This window comes from Coregonus clupeaformis, chromosome 3 (genome assembly GCF_020615455.1).
Source record: "Coregonus clupeaformis isolate EN_2021a chromosome 3, ASM2061545v1, whole genome shotgun sequence".
NCBI lineage: Eukaryota > Metazoa > Chordata > Actinopteri > Salmoniformes > Salmonidae > Coregonus > Coregonus clupeaformis.
In genome coordinates, this window is record NC_059194.1 from 13649100 (window position 1) to 13666264 (window position 17165).

At 44.4% G+C, this 17165-nt stretch overlaps 1 protein-coding gene across 2 annotated transcripts in view; it reads left to right on the forward strand.

Annotated features, from left to right (window-relative positions):
- Window positions 1-13545, forward strand: part of LOC121540713 (glycine receptor subunit alpha-4) — a 95097-nt gene extending 81552 nt beyond the window's left edge. The window contains exons 6-10 of one of the 2 annotated variants that reach the window (XM_041849760.2): window positions 4669-4806; window positions 5088-5302; window positions 7756-7905; window positions 9581-9709; window positions 12521-13545. In XM_041849760.2, the coding sequence (XP_041705694.1) occupies window positions 4669-4806; window positions 5088-5302; window positions 7756-7905; window positions 9581-9709; window positions 12521-12817 (929 nt within the window). In that variant the 3' untranslated portion in view covers window positions 12818-13545. The remainder of the gene's footprint in view (window positions 1-4668; window positions 4807-5087; window positions 5303-7755; window positions 7906-9580; window positions 9710-12520) is intronic. The other variant, XM_041849768.2, reaches the window with a different exon arrangement.
- Window positions 13546-17165: the final 3620 nt, after the last annotated feature.

Consider the following 17165-nt stretch of genomic DNA (forward strand, 5'->3'; position numbering starts at 1 on the left):
GCGTATGACCTTTTATCATGACAAACAGGCGGGGAGGGAGATGTGAACGGAATGGCAGCTGGACTGAGGGACGTCACACTGTATACCCCACACCTCTCTCTCCCTCTACCACCCTCTCTTCATTTACACCTCGGTCTATCTCGGTCCAACCCTCCATCTCTCCCTTTCTCAACTCTCTCCCTCTCTCCATATGTCTATATCGTTTAGGCTTGGGCGGTATACCGTATACCAGGGTATTTGGAAATGGCCACGGGATGGTTTTTCAATACTGTCAATACCACTTGAAACTTTCTTTGAAGTTTTTCAATACATTTTTATATTTGTAGCTACTTTTTAAGTAAATACCTGCAATCAACTTGTGCAGTATGTTAGGAGATAAAGCCGGTTCTTCAGTTAACCCTTCACATTATTTTACATTATGAAGCTTATAGTTCCCCAGAACATTTGAGCCAGTCACGTGTAAATAGCACAAAGGGTGAAAGCCGGAGCAGGTGAGTCCAGCTGTGTATTGACGGGTCGTGTTTCATATTAAAAGTCAAGTGTTTTTTTGCTTCAATAGAGTGATCAGGGACGTGCAACTATAGTTTTCCTTCACAGAAAATACATTAGTGCAACACATTCGGCAGAAAATAGCTTAATTTTCATGAACAGAAGTGGAACACTATTTGGCTGGCAGCCTCACAAAAACTGCTGAAGGAGCTGCTTCCTGTGCTTGGCCCTCCTATGTTGAACATAATAAACAGCTCTCTATCCACCGGATGTGTACCAAACTCACTAAAAGTGGCAGTGATAAAGCCTCTCTTGAAAAAGCCAAACCTTGACCCGGAAAATATAAAAAACTATCGGCCTATATCGAATCTTCCATTCCTCTCAAAAATTTTAGAAAAAGCTGTTGCGCAGCAACTCACTGCCTTTCTGAAGACAAACAATGTATACGAAATGCTTCAGTCTGGTTTTAGACCCCATCATAGCACTGAGACTGCACTTGTGAAGGTGGTAAATGACCTTTTAATGGCGTCAGACCGAGGCTCTGCATCTGTCCTCGTGCTACTAGACCTTAGTGCTGCCTTTGACACTATCGATCACCACATTCTTTTGGAGAGACTGGAAACCCAAATTGGTCTACACGGACAAGTTCTGGCCTGGTTTAGATCTTACCTGTCGGAAAGATATCAGTTTGTCTCTGTGAATGGTCTGTCCTCCGACAAATCAACTGTACATTTCGGTGTTCCTCAAGGTTCCGTTTTAGGACCACTATTGTTTTCACTATATATTTTACCTCTTGGGGATGTTATTCGAAAACATAATGTTAACTTTCACTGCTATGCGGATGACACACAGCTGTACATTTCAATGAAACATGGTGAAGCCCCAAAATTGCCCTCGCTAGAAGCCTGTGTTTCAGACATAAGGAAGTGGATGGCTGAAAACGTTCTACTTTTAAACTCGGACAAAACAGAGATGCTTGTTCTAGGTCCCAAGAAACAAAGAGATCTTCTGTTAAATCTGACAATTCATCTTGATGGTTGTAAAGTCGTCTCAAATAAAACTGTGAAGGACCTCGGCGTTACTCTTGACCCTGATCTCTCTTTTGACGAACATATCAAGACTGTTTCAAGGACAGCTTTTTTCCATCTACGTAACATTGCAAAAATCAGAAATTTTCTGTCCAAAAATGATGCAGAAAAATTAATCCATGCATTTGTTACTTCTAGGTTAGACTACTGCAATGCTCTACTTTCCGGCTACCGGATAAAGCACTAAATAAACTTCAGTTAGTGCTAAATACGGCTGCTAGAATCCTGACTAGAACCAAGAAATTTGATCATATTACTCCAGTGCTAGCTTCCCTACACTGGCTTCCTGTTAAGGCAAGGGCTGATTTCAAGGTTTTACTGTTAACCTATAAAGCGTTACATGGGCTTGCTCCTACCTATCTTTCCGAGTTGGTCCTGCCGTACATACCAATACGTACGCTACGGTCACAAGACGCAGGCCTCCTAATTGTCCCTAGAATTTCTAAGCAAACAGCGGGAGGCAGGGCTTTCTCCTATAGATCTCCATTTTTATGGAACAGTTTGCCTACCCATGTGAGAGACGCAGACTCGGTCTCAACCTTTAAGTCTTTACTGAAGACTTATCTCTTCAGTAGGTCATATGATTGAGTGTAGTCTGGCCCAGGAGTGTGAAGGTGAACGGAAAGGCTCTGGAGCAACGAACAGCCCTTGCTGTCTCTGCCAGGCCGGTTCCCCTCTCTCCACTGGGGTTCTCTGCCTCTAACCCTGTTACAGGGGCTGAGTCACTGGCTTGCTGGTGCTCTTTCATGCCGTCCCTGGGAGGGGTGCGTCACTTGAGTGGTTTGAGTTACTGACGTGATCTTCCTGTCTGGGTTGGCGCCCCCCTTGGTTTGTGCTGTGGTGGAGACCTCTGTGGGCTATACTCGGCCTTGTCTCAGGATTGTAAGTTGGTGGTTGAGGATATCCCTCTGGTGGTGCGGGGGCTGTGCTTTGGCAGAGTGGGTGGGGTTATATCCTTCCTGTTTGGCCCTGTCCGGGGGTTTCTTCGGATGGGGCCACAGTGTCTCCGGACCGCTCCTGTCTCAGCCTCCAGTATTTATGCTGCAGTAGTTTATGTGTCGGGGGGGCTGGGGTTAGTTGGTTATACCTGGAGTACTTCTCCTGTTTTATCCAGTGTCCTGTGTGAATTTAAGTATGCTCTCTCTAATTCTCTCGTCTCTCTTTCTCTCTGAGAACCTGAGCCCTAGGACCATACGTCAGGACTACCGGGCATGCTGACACCTTGCTGTCCCCAGTCCGCCTGGCCTTGCTGCTATTCCAGTTTCAACTGTTCTGCCTGCGGTTACGAAACCCCTACCTGTCCCAGACCTGCTGTTTTCAACTCTTAATGATCGGCTATGAAAAGCCAACTGAGAGACCTGAGCCCTAGGACCATACGCCGGGACTACCGGCCGTGGTGACTCCTTGCTGTCCCCAGTCCGCCTGGCCTTGCTGCTATTCCAGTTTCAACTGTTCTGCCTGCGGTTATGGAACCCCTACCTGTCCCAGACCTGCTGTTTTCAACTCTTAATGATCGGCTATGAAAAGCCAACTGAGATTTATTCCTGATTATTATTTGACCATGCTTGTCACTTATGAACATTTTTGAACATCTTGGCATGGTTCTGTTATAATCTCCACCCGGCACAGCCAGAAGAGGACTGGCCACCCCTCATAGCCTGGTTCCTCTCTAGGTTTCTTCCTAGGTTTTGACCTTTCTAGGGAGTTTTTCCTAGCCACCGTGCTTCTACACCTGCATTACTAGCTGTTTGGGGTTTTAGGCTGGGTTTCTGTACAGCACTTCGAGATATTAGCTGATGTAAGAAGGGCTATATAAAATAAAATTGATTGATTGATTGATGAAGTAAACAAGTTTTTTGCAAAAACAATGCATGGCCATCATATTTCTAATGTTTATCATAGAAAGAATGTAGCCTACATTCTTAATGTTTTGCTTAAAGTTCATCTTGAATTTTACCGGAGAAAGGTAGGTTGGCTATACCAAGAAAAGTACAGGAGAAAAAAGCTCCACATCAGTCAGAGTGCTGTCTGCAGATAGAATGCCAGTTCGTGAATTCTCATCTGAGTGGAGAGGTGCAACTGAAGCACAAAATGTGTGTGATGCCCAGCAGAAATTACAAAAATAAGCATTTTAGATCTGCGTTTACAAAATGCAGCATGAGATTTCTTACCCGTATTATCTTTATTTCCTGCGTGAAAAATTAAGAATTCTGCGTTAATGCGACCCCTAAGTTTAACTTCCCTTACGAAAAAAGATTGCAGTCAGAGTGCAGTCTAACTGCAGTATGCTGCAAATACTGCTTTTTAAAAAACATTTTTTTTACTGCAGTAATTTTGCAGTACACTGCAGTTATTCTGCAATTACCACATCCAAAATACCACAGTCGACTGCAGTTACTGCACTTTTACTGCAGCTTAAAAACAGTTTTTTTTTTTTTACGGTTTGCTATTTATCTAAGTAAGTTACTGAATTAATAAGGTGACTTAGCTTTCTGCCATGTTTGAGAAGTCAAAACCCTTTGGATGAGTTACCTGTACAGCTGCCACTGCTATCCATTGTACTCCTCCGTTCTCGGCCTGTCTGCTCCTCCTGGTCTGCTCTTCTCCGAGCAGAGCAGGCAGGCCCATTGCTCTAGCTACTCCAGACAGACATAGCGTGGACACATGCTGCTTCAGAGCAGACAAGCATGCATCAAAACTTTGTTCATTTGTGCAATGTCTCTCATTCACATTCGCTTGTAAATGTCCAAACTCACCAAAAATGACATTCGGTAGCTCCTACATATATTTATAACTTTATGAGCTGGATTGTCTGTCTTTGCAATTTGTTTATTATCGTTTGTGCTTGTTAGCATATTTAGCTAGCAGCCTCAATGAAAAATCGCTATTACTTGTGCTACTTTTGTTAGCATTCTGGTAACAGATGCCCCCTTGTGTACTAAGCAGGTAATACCGTAAATCCCGGAATGAGAGAAGGACGATATGAACATCTGGAAACCGCCCAACCCTAATATCTTTCCCTTTGCACCTCTGTCTCCATTTCTCATAATCTCTCCCACCCCTCCTCCCCTCACTCTCTCGCTCTCTGTAGTTGGGTATACCATGAATGATCTGATCTTCGAGTGGTTGGCCGAGAACCCGGTGCAGGTGGCTGATGATCTGACGCTCCCACAGTTCGTGCTGAAAGATGAGCAGGATCTGGGCTACTGCACCAAGCACTACAACACAGGTGGGACCTTGGTGGAACTTCACTTCAATTGTTCTTCTGATAGAAACAGAAATTACAGTATAGAGGTTTGGGGATTGAATCCAAGTTTAAGAAAAGAGTTCAGAGCATAAAGACGGTGCTTTTTGCTCACTTAGTTTACATGAGAAAAAATATATAATTAAGTCCCGAATGGAGTAGCAACAACTTCCTTCTCAATATGGACCAGTGGCAACTTTTCTAACCTACACAATTCTTCTGAATATGCCAAAAATACTTACCATTGCTATTGTCTCTGGTGGCAGGTAAATTCACCTGCATCGAGGTTAAGTTCCACCTGGAGAGACAGATGGGCTATTACCTGATCCAGATGTACATCCCCAGCCTGCTCATTGTCATCCTGTCCTGGGTCTCCTTCTGGATCAACATGGATGCTGCCCCGGCTAGAGTGGGCCTGGGCATCACAACCGTGCTCACTATGACCACCCAGAGCTCCGGATCCCGGGCCTCTCTACCCAAGGTGAGCAGAGATAAGGGTCTACCAACATCAGGGATAGTGTTAAAAAGTAAGACAAGTAAGCGGGATGATGGATGGCGAGTATAGTAAGTGCTAGCAATGCTAAGGCGCGTAAACACTATTCACCAGATGCGTCACTGTCAACGCAGAGCTTGTAGGAACCGCTAACATTGGTGGGTATGTATCATAATCTTTCAAATTGTTTCAGTCCAATGAGATGACTCCTCTCCCAATGCTGATTGGCTCTTTCAGATGTCACTTTAGTAGGCTGGCTCAAAGTAGACCGTGCCAATTTTCGAAGTATGAAGCTAAGCTCGATCTGATGTTACACCTGGTTATCGTCACCTGCCAGATCAACGGAACGCAATGTAATGGTCCAGTTCATAACCAATACTTCCAGCATCTGCAATGCTTGCCATGACACACATGTGGATGTACAGTGAGGGGAAAAAGTATTTGATCCCCTGCTGATTTTGTACGTTTGCCCACTGACAAAGACATGATCAGTCTATAATTTTAATGGTAGGTTTATTTGAACAGTGAGAGACAGAATAACAACAAAAAAATCCAGAAAAACGCATGTCCAAAATGTTATAAATTGGTTTGCATTTTAATGAGGGAAATAAATATTTGACCCCTCTGCAAAAACATGACTTAGTACTTGGTGGCAAAACCCTTGTTGGCAATCACAGAGGTCAGACGTTTCTTGTAGTTGGTCACCAGGTTTGCACACATCTCAGGAGCGATTTTGTTCCACTCCTCTTTGCAGATCTTCTCCAAGTCATTAAGGTTTCGAGGCTGACGTTTGGCAACTCGAACCTTCAGCTCCCTCCACAGATTTTCCATGGGATTAAGGTCTGGAGACTGGCTAGGCCCCTCCAGGACCTTAATGTGCTTCTTCTTGAGCCACTCCTTTGTTGCCTTGGCCGTGTGTTTTGGGTCATTGTCATGCTGGAATACCCATCCACGACCCATTTTCAATGCCCTGGCTGAGGGAAGGAGGTTCTAAACCCAATATTTGACAGTACATGGCCCCGTCCATCGTCCCTTTGATGCGGTGAAGTTGTCCTGTCCCCTTAGCAGAAAAATACCCCCAAAGCATAATGTTTCCACCTCCATGTTTGACAGTGGGGATGGTGTTCTTGGGGTCATAGGCAGCATTCCTCCTCCTCCAAACACGGCGAGTTGAGTTGATGCCAAAGAGCTCGATTTTGGTCTCATCTGACCACAACACTTTCACCCAGTTCTCCTCTGAATCATTCAGATGTTCACTGGCAAACTTCAGACGGCCCTGTATATGTGCTTTCTTGAGCAGGGGGACCTTGCGGGCGCTGCAGGATTTCAGTCCTTCACGGCGTAGTGTGTTACCAATTGTTTTCTTGGTGACTATGGTCCCAGCTGCCTTGAGATCATTGACAAGATCCTCCCGTGTAGCTCTGGTCTGATTCCTCACCGTTCTCATGATCATTGCAACTCCACGAGGTGAGATCTTGCATGGAGCCCCAGGCCGAGGGAGATTGACAGTTATTTTGTGTTTCTTCCATTTGCGAATAATCGCACCAACTGTTGTCACCTTCTCACCAAGCTGCTTGGCGATGGTCTTGTAGCCCATTCCAGCCTTATGTAGGTCTACAATCTTGTCCCTGACATCCTTGGAGAGCTCTTTGGTCTTGGCCATGGTGGAGAGTTTGGAATCTGATTGATTGATTGCTTCTGTGGACAGGTGTCTTTTATACAGGTAACAAGCTGAGATTAGGAGCACTCCCTTTAAGAGTGTGCTCCTAATCTCAGCTCGTTACCTGTATAAAAGACACCTGGGAGCCAGAAATCTTTCTGATTGAGAGGGGGTCAAATACTTATTTCCCTCATTAAAATGCAAATCAATTTATAACATTTTTACATGCGTTTTTCTGGATTTTTTTGTTGTTATTCTGTCTCTCACTGTTCAAATAAACCTACCATTAAAATTATAGACTGATCATTTCTTTGTCAGTGGGCAAACGTACAAAATCAGCAGGGGATCAAATACTTTTTTCCTCACTGTACCTTAACTGGATAAGTAGCTGCTGCCTCATGCTAGGCCTCTAGATTCGTTAGACTGGATAAGCAAATATCACAATAGCTAGGCCATGTCTAGACATGTAGCTGGCAAACTATTACTATGGAATTTCAAATTTGAGTTTGACCTGTTTTGACCTTGGTGTGTTCCTGAATAGAGCGGAGTTGACTTTCCCTGGGTTTTACTGTGACCTCTCATGGATGATGTGTCTGCCTGTATCTTATTGACTCCCATTGGAATTCTGAGCCAATCTGAGTATATGGCTCCATAGTCTGCCTGGTTGAGGGATGGGCTGAAAGTTCTTGCGCCACACCCCCGTCATTATGTACACCAATATCTCCATTGATTGGCTATTGATGACCCGGTGACCTTGTGTGCCCCTTGCCTGCGTCTCCAGGTGTCCTACGTGAAGGCCATTGACATCTGGATGGCTGTGTGCTTGCTGTTCGTGTTCGCCGCGCTGCTCGAGTACGCAGCAGTCAACTTTGTCTCACGGCAACACAAGGAGTTCATCAGACTGAGGAAGAAGCAGCGGCGGCAGAGAATAGTAAGTGTAAACCACCACGCACCAACCTGTCATCTCCTATCACACTGACTTACGCCCCATGTTATTGTGCGCCACTGTTTATTCAGAAACTGACAACGGCAACACGCTACAGCTGGCCGTCACATTACACAAGAAAGATCAGCTTGTTTCAGACTCAGCTCATTCCCATGGTGAGCACTGACCTGCACAGAGGTCTGTGTGCTCCCGGCTCCCGCCAGCACCCCATTCCCCTGCTGTGTTAACAGGCTGTTCTCCAGCCTCACATCACTGGAACTCTGGGAAAGTAATACAGGGGGTTTTAAAGGCTGAACAAGAGCTTAGGAGTTAAATTGCTGATCTGAAGTATTACTTTCCAGCCAAACAACCAATCCACCATGTACCCACTTGTAGAGGGTGGAGAGCGGTAGTGCTACTGAGAGCATATGATCAAATAGGAGACCCTTTAGCGAAACGGAATTCAATCTCAAGAGCAGAGACAACAGAGTCCGAAGGAATCACATTCAACTGTGCTCCAAAATGGCTGGGCTGCTTTCCCAGACTTGTAGTAAAGCTTCCACTGTCCAGGGCAGACAAATCCCACAGATTTAGTAGACCGTCTACTGGACCCAAATCAATAACAGGAGAGAAAATGATTGTCCATGAGAGCAAGAAGTAACTCCTCCCATAGACGCGGGAAGATTTTTTTGTCCACGCTACAGACGGCTATATCGGTCCGCTAACACAGGACTAGTAAAGGGCCAGTGCACTATTTTTGTGTGGAAATATTAATATTGTTTTTTAATTCTGATTTTTCAGGGGGTGCTGCAGCACCATCGGCACCCCTACTTCCCGCAGCTATGATTCCTCCTCTCCACATCAGTTGGGCAATTACTCCCATCGAGAAATGTATCGAGAATTATCCATAGGGTGGTATTGACGCAAGGGCTGATGGAGCACACCTAGCTACCGCCACTGACTGACCAGGGTTAATCAATAGCTACTGTACCTCCATGCTTGGCTTTGAAAAACCAGAGAGAGCAGTCAGACCCTAAGCCCCATGTACCCATGGACCTCTACTGTATACACTACAGCTTACGTCATACAGGAAATAAAATGTGTGTTATATTGTAGGGTGTTTGCTGAGCCAACAATTGTAGGGTGTTTGCAGAGCCAACAATTGTAGGGTGTTTGCAGAGCCTACTCTAGTTCCTTAAGGATATTTTTCTCAGCCTCCTGAGCCACAGTAATTCCCTTGGTAACAGCTATGGAAGATGTATCGTACGTTCAACGTTTTCCTTTTTTTTCCTGACCTAAAGGCTAAATAGCATAGCTTGTTTTCCGTTTAGTTCTGCACCACGTTTGATACATTTTATGTCCACATCTTTTATCACTCATTTTGGCTCAAAGCTAGTGCTTTAGCTGAATTTGGAATGAAGCAGAGAAAATGTCCTGCACTCAGCAAAAAGCAGATGAGCATTTCTGAGGAATTACGTTTTGGAGGAACGAAGCGAATAATTATCTCGAATCTTGTAATATCATAAAAGCTGAGCAAATAAGTACACAATCCAATGTGCAACTGGTTTCTGACTGGTATTAAAAGAGAGAATAGCATGGTTTATGACTGGTATTAAGAGAGAATAGGATGGTTTCAAATGGCATTATTCCAATCTGTGTACTTGCTCCTTTCCCTACGGAGGCCCTGGCCTTGGCCAATCAACCGGGGAGTGTAGAGTCACTGAGGAAAGTGAACGACCTGCCTGGCAACAACACTACCAGCACCAGCTACCACGGGAACTTGAATCAGCACTGCAGCGCCTGTGCCAGGGTAAAACCGACCCCTGTGTCACCTCTGACCCCAAACCGAATGTCTTCCGCCACTTCTGATCCCCAGACAGAATGTGTTCTGCCCCACCATGTGTCGAGTATTTGATCCCTTGCTGATTTTGTACGTTTGCCCACTGACAAATAAATGATCAGTCTATAATTTTAATGGTAGGTTTATTTGAACAGTGAGAGACAGAATAACAACAAAAAAATCCAGAAAAACGCATGTCAAAAATGTTATAAATTGATTTGCATTTTAATGAGGGAAATAAATATTTGACCCCTCTCAATCAGAAAGATTTCTGGCTCCCAGGTGTCTTTTATACAGGTAACGAGCTGAGATTAGGAGCACACTCTTAAAGGGAGTGCTCCTAATCTCAGCTTGTTACCTGTATAAAAGACACCTGTCCACAGAAGCAATCAATCAATCAGATTCCAAACTCTCCACCATGGCCAAGACCAAAGAGCTCTCCAAGGATGTAAGGGACAAGATTGTAGACCTACACAAGGCTGGAATGGGCTACAAGACCATCGCCAAGCAGCTTGGTGAGAAGGTGACAACAGTTGGTGCGATTATTCGCAAATGGAAGAAACACAAAATAACTGTCAATCTCCCTCGGCCTGGGGCTCCATGCAAGATCTCACCTCGTGGAGTTGCAATGATCATGAGAACGGTGAGGAATCAGCCCAGAACTACACAGGAGGATCTTGTCAATGATCTCAAGGCAGCTGGGACCATAGTCACCAAGAAAACAATTGGTAACACACTATGCCGTGAAGGACTGAAATCCTGCAGCGCCCGCAAGGTCCCCCTGCTCAAGAAAGCACATATACAGGCCCGTCTGAAGTTTGCCAATGAACATATGAATGATTCAGAGGAGAACTGGGTGAAAGTGTTGTGGTCAGATGAGACCAAAATTGAGCTCTTTGGCATCAACTCAACTCGCCATATTTGCAGGAGGAGGAATGCTGCCTATGACCCCAAGAACACCATCCCCACCGTCAAACATGGAGGTGGAAACATTATGCTTTGGGGGTGTTTTTCTGCTAAGGGGACAGGACAACTTCACCGCATCAAAGGGACGATGGACGGGGCACCGTCAAATCTTGGGTGAGAACCTCCTTCCCTCAACCAGGGCATTGAAAATGGGTCGTGGATGGGTATTCCAGCATGACAATGACCCAAAACACACGACCAAGGCAACAAAGGAGTGGATCAAGAAGAAGCACATTAAGGTCCTGGAGTGGCCTCTGTGATTGCCAACAAGGGTTTTGCCACCAAGTACTAAGTAATGTTTTGCAGAGGGGTCAAATACTTATTTCCCTTATTAAAATGCAAATCAATTTATAACATTTTGGACATGCGTTTTTCTGGATTTTTTTGTTGTTATTCTGTCTCTCACTGTTCAAATAAACCAACCATTAAAATTATAGACTGATCATGTCTTTGTCTGTGGGCAAACGTACAAAATCAGCAGGGGATCAAATACTTTTTTCCCTCACTGTACTTGCTGCTTTGCTTTGGCTCTGCCTCCCAAGTCAAAGTCGATAATGTAAAACATTGGTGTGAATTGCCCTGGCCAATTTCTGGTCCTTGTCCGCCCCTGCCCTGCAGAGTCAGGACACTGCAGAGTCAGGACACTGCATGGTGTTGATCACAGTGGTGAGAACGGCACTCCTCTCCAACAAATCACAAAGTGTGTACCGAAGCTACCTGACTGGGGCCATGAGCACAGGCCAACAAGGATTAGTACCTATTATCTTTAGTGAAACGCATCATTAGACCTCAGCACATGACATACTGTAGTTTAGGTGGAGGTAGAAGAGATAATTAAGTGCAAGAAGAACTCCTCATCCTTCTGTTGTAAGGTGTAATTTGTCACAGTGCAACAGATAAACGGTTAGTTTCTACCAAGTTCACTTACAGCCAAGGAACAAGGCAGGCAAGTCGGAGAGGGAAGCCAATGCTCATTATTGAAGAAAGGAACTTGGCGGAGCTGAAGTTGGGCTATAAATGGGGACATATTGCCAACTGCCCTTCACTAAGGGCATTTCAAGGGTCAGGGAGAGAGACACTTGGGGGGGGGGGTCAATCAATTCACTCACTGCTTTCACGCTGACTACTAATCACCCAATTTAGATCCTACATCTCCACTTTCCCCCTGCCAAATGGCATCTCTCAAGGTGTCAAAGGACTGTCAGTGTTAAGCTACATGTCTATTAATATTCTCCACAAAGAGAGGGAACAGGGCATCTCACTCTGCGTGGAAAGGGTGCCATCCATCACATGGTAATGCCCATTGTGAGTTTTTTGTCAGACACTGACTTTTCACTCAGGCACCTTGAGAGGTCCATTATTTCAGAAGTTTAGGGAAAAAAAGTGTCCTTAGCCTACAAAGATAAATGGAGGTAAAAAAATTTACACTGATAATTAAAATTTCACTTTTGCTCTAATGATGCTGTTCCTCTCCCGCTATCCTCCCTCTCTGTAGAGAGACTCCAGAAAGGCAGATGATTGAACAAAATTGATCTTAGGCCGCTGGCTTGATTAAACACCATCTCTCATAAATCATTCATCACACGAGGCAAAAGTACAATACTGTAGACTGGAAATACGTCTCCCTTTAAATTATATTTTCAGGCATGCTTGTTTTAATTATTTTTGTCGAGTATGTTGTGCCCTCACCCTGTAGCCCTTTTGCTACGTTACACCCCAAATGCCTGTGTCTGAGAATTATCCACTGGGAAGAAATATGAGCTAATGCCAGTTGACAGTGAGAAGCCAATCTGTGTTTTACTTTTGCTTCCCCAGGAAGAGGAACTGGCGAGAGACAGCCGTGGGTTTTACTTCCGTGGCTATGGACTGGGTCACTGCCTACAGACCAAGGACGGAACAACTGTGGAGGGGGCTACGGTCTTCACCCCGCCGCCACCGCCGGTGTCCACTGTTTACGATGGCGAAGCGGTCCGCAAGTGCTTCGTGGACCGGGCCAAGCGCATCGACACGATATCCAGGGCCGTCTTCCCTCTGAGCTTCCTCTTCTTCAACATTTTCTACTGGATCACCTACAAAGTGCTGCGACACGAAGACATCCACGCAAACTTGTAGTACGCCCTCTGCTCTAATCCCCACAACTTCTTCATTGTTTCATGCTACTTTTCAGTTTTTCTTCTTTCAACCAAAACTGCCTGCCAGATATACATTAAAAAAGAAGTGTTTCAGAGGCGTATGCTTCGTAACCATTGATGCTAAAAACTCTGTGCTCAGGTAGGTCTTCAGGATCTCAGAGAGAGATCATGTGAGCAGAGAACAAAGTGAAGATATGGATTCAAACTGTTGTTAGATTGCTGTTTTGTTATTGCGTTCTCTTTTATCTTACTCATCTTGTTTTGACTGGATTTCAACAGATGCTACAGACGCTAGAGACATAACAATGCTAGTCTTTGAACTTCTTCCTGAACTCTGAAGTCGTGGTCTTTGCCTTTAGCCATATTCCAAAGTGAATATTGATTGTGGCTGGATGGATAATGCTGACTTGAATTTTAGCACTCAATGCATCTTTTGAATGAATGTTTTTAAAAAATAACAATTTTAAAAAATAAGGCTTTTTTACAACTTTAGATTGCTAAACAAATGTGGGAGGGATTGGGGTCTTTGATATTCTGGATATTTAATGGGGTGGTGATATGTTGTTTTAACTACATATGACAAGAGATTATATATATATATATATATATATATGTATCACACACACAAATGTATAAACTGTAGATAAACAGAGTTGTTCATCAATTGCACACATCACAAATGTGTATTTCCTTTTGTCTAACATTTGAATAAATGGGATATTCTGCCATGAAATCGCAATTGCTTTTGCTCCTCTGTCGCTAAATCTATTGTTGGCGGAAGATCGAAATTGCTCACATCACAGAAGTGCAGAGCCGTAATACACAGAAGATTCAAGTCTGACTTTCAGAACACACAGTCAGGAAATTCCCCAACAGATTTACAGCATCATAGACAATTGCTTTCTGTTATAGTCTTCCATTAGTTTCCATTATAAACTGGGTGGTTCGAGCCCTGAATGCTGATTTTGCTAAAAGCCATGGTACAGTATATCAGACAATACCACGGGTATGACTAAATATATATATTTTTACTGTTCTAATTATGTTGGTAACCAGTTTATAATAGCAATAAGGCACCTCAGGGGTTTGTGGTATATGGGCAATATACCATGGCTAAGGGCTGTAATCCTAAGAACAGCCCCTTAGCCGTGCTATATTGGTCATATACTACACCCCATCAGGCATTATTACTTAGAGTACATCAACAGTGGGCCAAATTCCATTAGGCAAGTGCAAAATAGAAAAGTGTCACCACTATTTCATGACATTTTACAACTTTGCCTCCCAGCAAATAGAATATCAGTGAACAGCTCACATCAACAGTTTTTGAAGGCTTTTTTCCCAGGTCATTAATTGTCGCTAGCAGAAACATGCATCACTCCTATGCTTTTCTCTATTAGAAGCATTACTGACAGAATCCTTGAGTGAAACGTATGAAAGCTACTATTCATTTTCTTGTCCCCAGTATTGCTATGGAGGTGTGGAGACGTGGAAAGAAACAGGGCATTGCCGGCAAGGGAGGATAGTTTTTAAAAAATGGGATATCAGAGGGTGTTTTATCAACTAATGAGTTCGAAAAGGACTCGCCGTTCACTGCTAATGACAATGAATTCAGACCAGCAGCTTCTGTATGCTATGCTCCCATGGGCGGGAGAGGGGTGTGTGTGTGGGGGTGGGATCTGTGCCTTTAGATGTCTATGTTCATGGAAGGTTAAGGTAGGAGGTTGTGGACCCTTGATGAATCGATGCATATGGACAGAACTATTATCAAAAACCAGCACGTAAACCAATCAGACTGAAAGGGAGTGGGAGCTCCTCTCTCTACTTGGGGGATAGTTGCATACGATCTCCATACAATCCGATTTTGAAGGGGCTATTTTTCCCATCTGATGGAGCTTGTCATTATGGTTCTGAAATTACGTGTACAGTCGTGGTCAAAAGTTTTGAGAATGACACATACTAATTTCACAATGTCTGCTGCCTCAGTTTTGATGATGGCAATTTGCATATACTCCAGAATGTCATGAAGAGTGATCAGATGAATTGCAATGAATTGCAAAGTCCCTCTTTGCCATGAAAATGAACTTAATCCCAAAAAAACATTTCCACTGCATTTCAGCCCTGCCACAAAAGGACCAGCTGACATCATGTCAGTGATTCTCTCGTTAACACAGGTGAGAGTGTTGACGAGGACAATGCTGGAGATCTCTCTGTCATGCTGATTGGGTTAGAATAACAGACTGGAAGCTTTAAAAGGAGGGTGGTGCTAGAAATCATTGTTCTTCCTCTGTTAACCATGGTTACCTGCAAGGAAACATGTGCCGTCATCATTGCTTTGCACAAAAAGGGCTTCACAGGCAAGGATATTGCTGCTAGTAAGATTGCACCTAAATCAACCATTTATTGGATCATCAAGAACTTCAAGGAGAGAGGTTCAATTGTTGTGAAGAAGGCGTCAGGGTGCCCAAGAAAGTCCAGCAAGCGCCAGGACCGTCTCCTAAAGTTGATTCAGCTGCGGGATCGGGGCACCACCAGTGCAGAGCTTGCTCAGGAATGGCAGCAGGCAGGTGTGAGTGCATTTGCACGCACAGTGAGGCGAAGACTTATGGTGGATGGCCTGGTGTCAAGAAGGGCAGCAAAGAAGCCACTTCTCTCCAGGAAAAACATCAGGGACAGACTGATATTCTGCAAAAGGTACAGGGATTGGACTGCTGAGGACTGGGCTAAAGTCATTTTCTCTGATGAATCCCCTTTCCGATTGTTTGGGGCATCCGGAAAACACCTTTTCCGGAGAAGACAAGGTGAGCGCTACCATCAGTCCTGTGTCATTTTAACAGTAAAGCATCCTCAGACCATTCATGTGTGGGGTTGCTTCTCAGCCAAGGGAGTGGGCTCACTCACAATTTTGCCTAAGAACACAGCCATGAATAAAGAATGGTACCAACACATCCTCCGAGAACTTCTCCCAACCATCCAAGAACCGTTTGGTGACGACCAATGCCTTTTCCAGCATGATGGAGCACCTGGCCATAAGGCAAAAGTGATCACTAAGTGGCTCTGGGAACAAAACATCGACATTTTGGGTCCATGGCCAGGAAACTCCCCAGAACTTAATCCCATTGAGAACTTGTGGTCGATCCTCAAGAGGCGGGTGGACAAACAAAACCCCACAAATTCTGACAAACTCCAAGCATTGATTATGCAAGAATGGGCTGCCATCAGTCAGGATGTGGCCCAGAAGTTAATTGACAGCATGCCAGGGCGGATTGCAGAGGTCTTGAAAAAGAAGGGTCAACACTGCAAATATTGACTCTTTGCATAAACTTAATGTCATTGTCAATAAAAGCCTTTGACACTTATGGAATGCTTGTAATTATACTTCAGTATACCATAGTAACATCTGACAAAAATATCTCATAACACTGAAACAGCGAACTTTGTGAAGACCAATACTTGTGTCATTCTCAAAACTTTTGACCACGACTGTATACCCTTCCACATGCCCACTGCAGAGTTAATCCAAGGTGGTCTAGAAGGCCCATCATAAAACACTGTCCTCACTATGACAAGTTAGTAACTTTGATGATGACCCCATTTTCCAGACACAAATACATGAAAAGAAACATCGGAAACGGGGTAAGGCGAGGCATATCGCCTCGGAGAGTTGAAGGGTTTCTGGACATGAGAACGAATATAGTGGGATGACACATTCGCTTAAGCCCTGCATACTCGCCTCTGACTGCTTAAGTAGATTTTTCAAAAGGAATCTGAGGGCAATAGGCAAATGTCAAAAAGATTGGCTATTGTAGTTGACAGTGAGGGTCTGTCTGTCTCTCGGTTTCCTCACAGCAATCACAACGCAAGGGGGAGAGACTGCAACAGGAAACGTTCCAGGTCCAAAATGGAGACTTTACTTTAACAACCCTTACAGCAATAATGTATCCATTTATTTGAATTATGGCTCTGTATAACATGAGAAGATATTGTCTCATTTTGTGGAGAGAAACAATGCTTTTGTGTCAGTTTAAGAGGCTTTTCTAAATCTGCAATCCATGACTGACACGCAAAATAAGCCCTGTGTTTTCTGGCGCATCACTCCCACTACGCTCCATCCTGCTCCCACCTGCTTCATCCCCACCTCCTGAAGGGAACAGTTATCCTCATGGTCTCTTTACGCAGGGAAATGGGGGAAGATTGAGGGGTGGGGGGGCTCTAATGGTTTCCAATAAAGTGGAATCTCATGGATGCCCCTGTAAGACAGCTCCGCGGACCTTCCTCTTGACAAGCGACCGGGATTCATAAGCTAACTGTCATTACGCACTTAATCC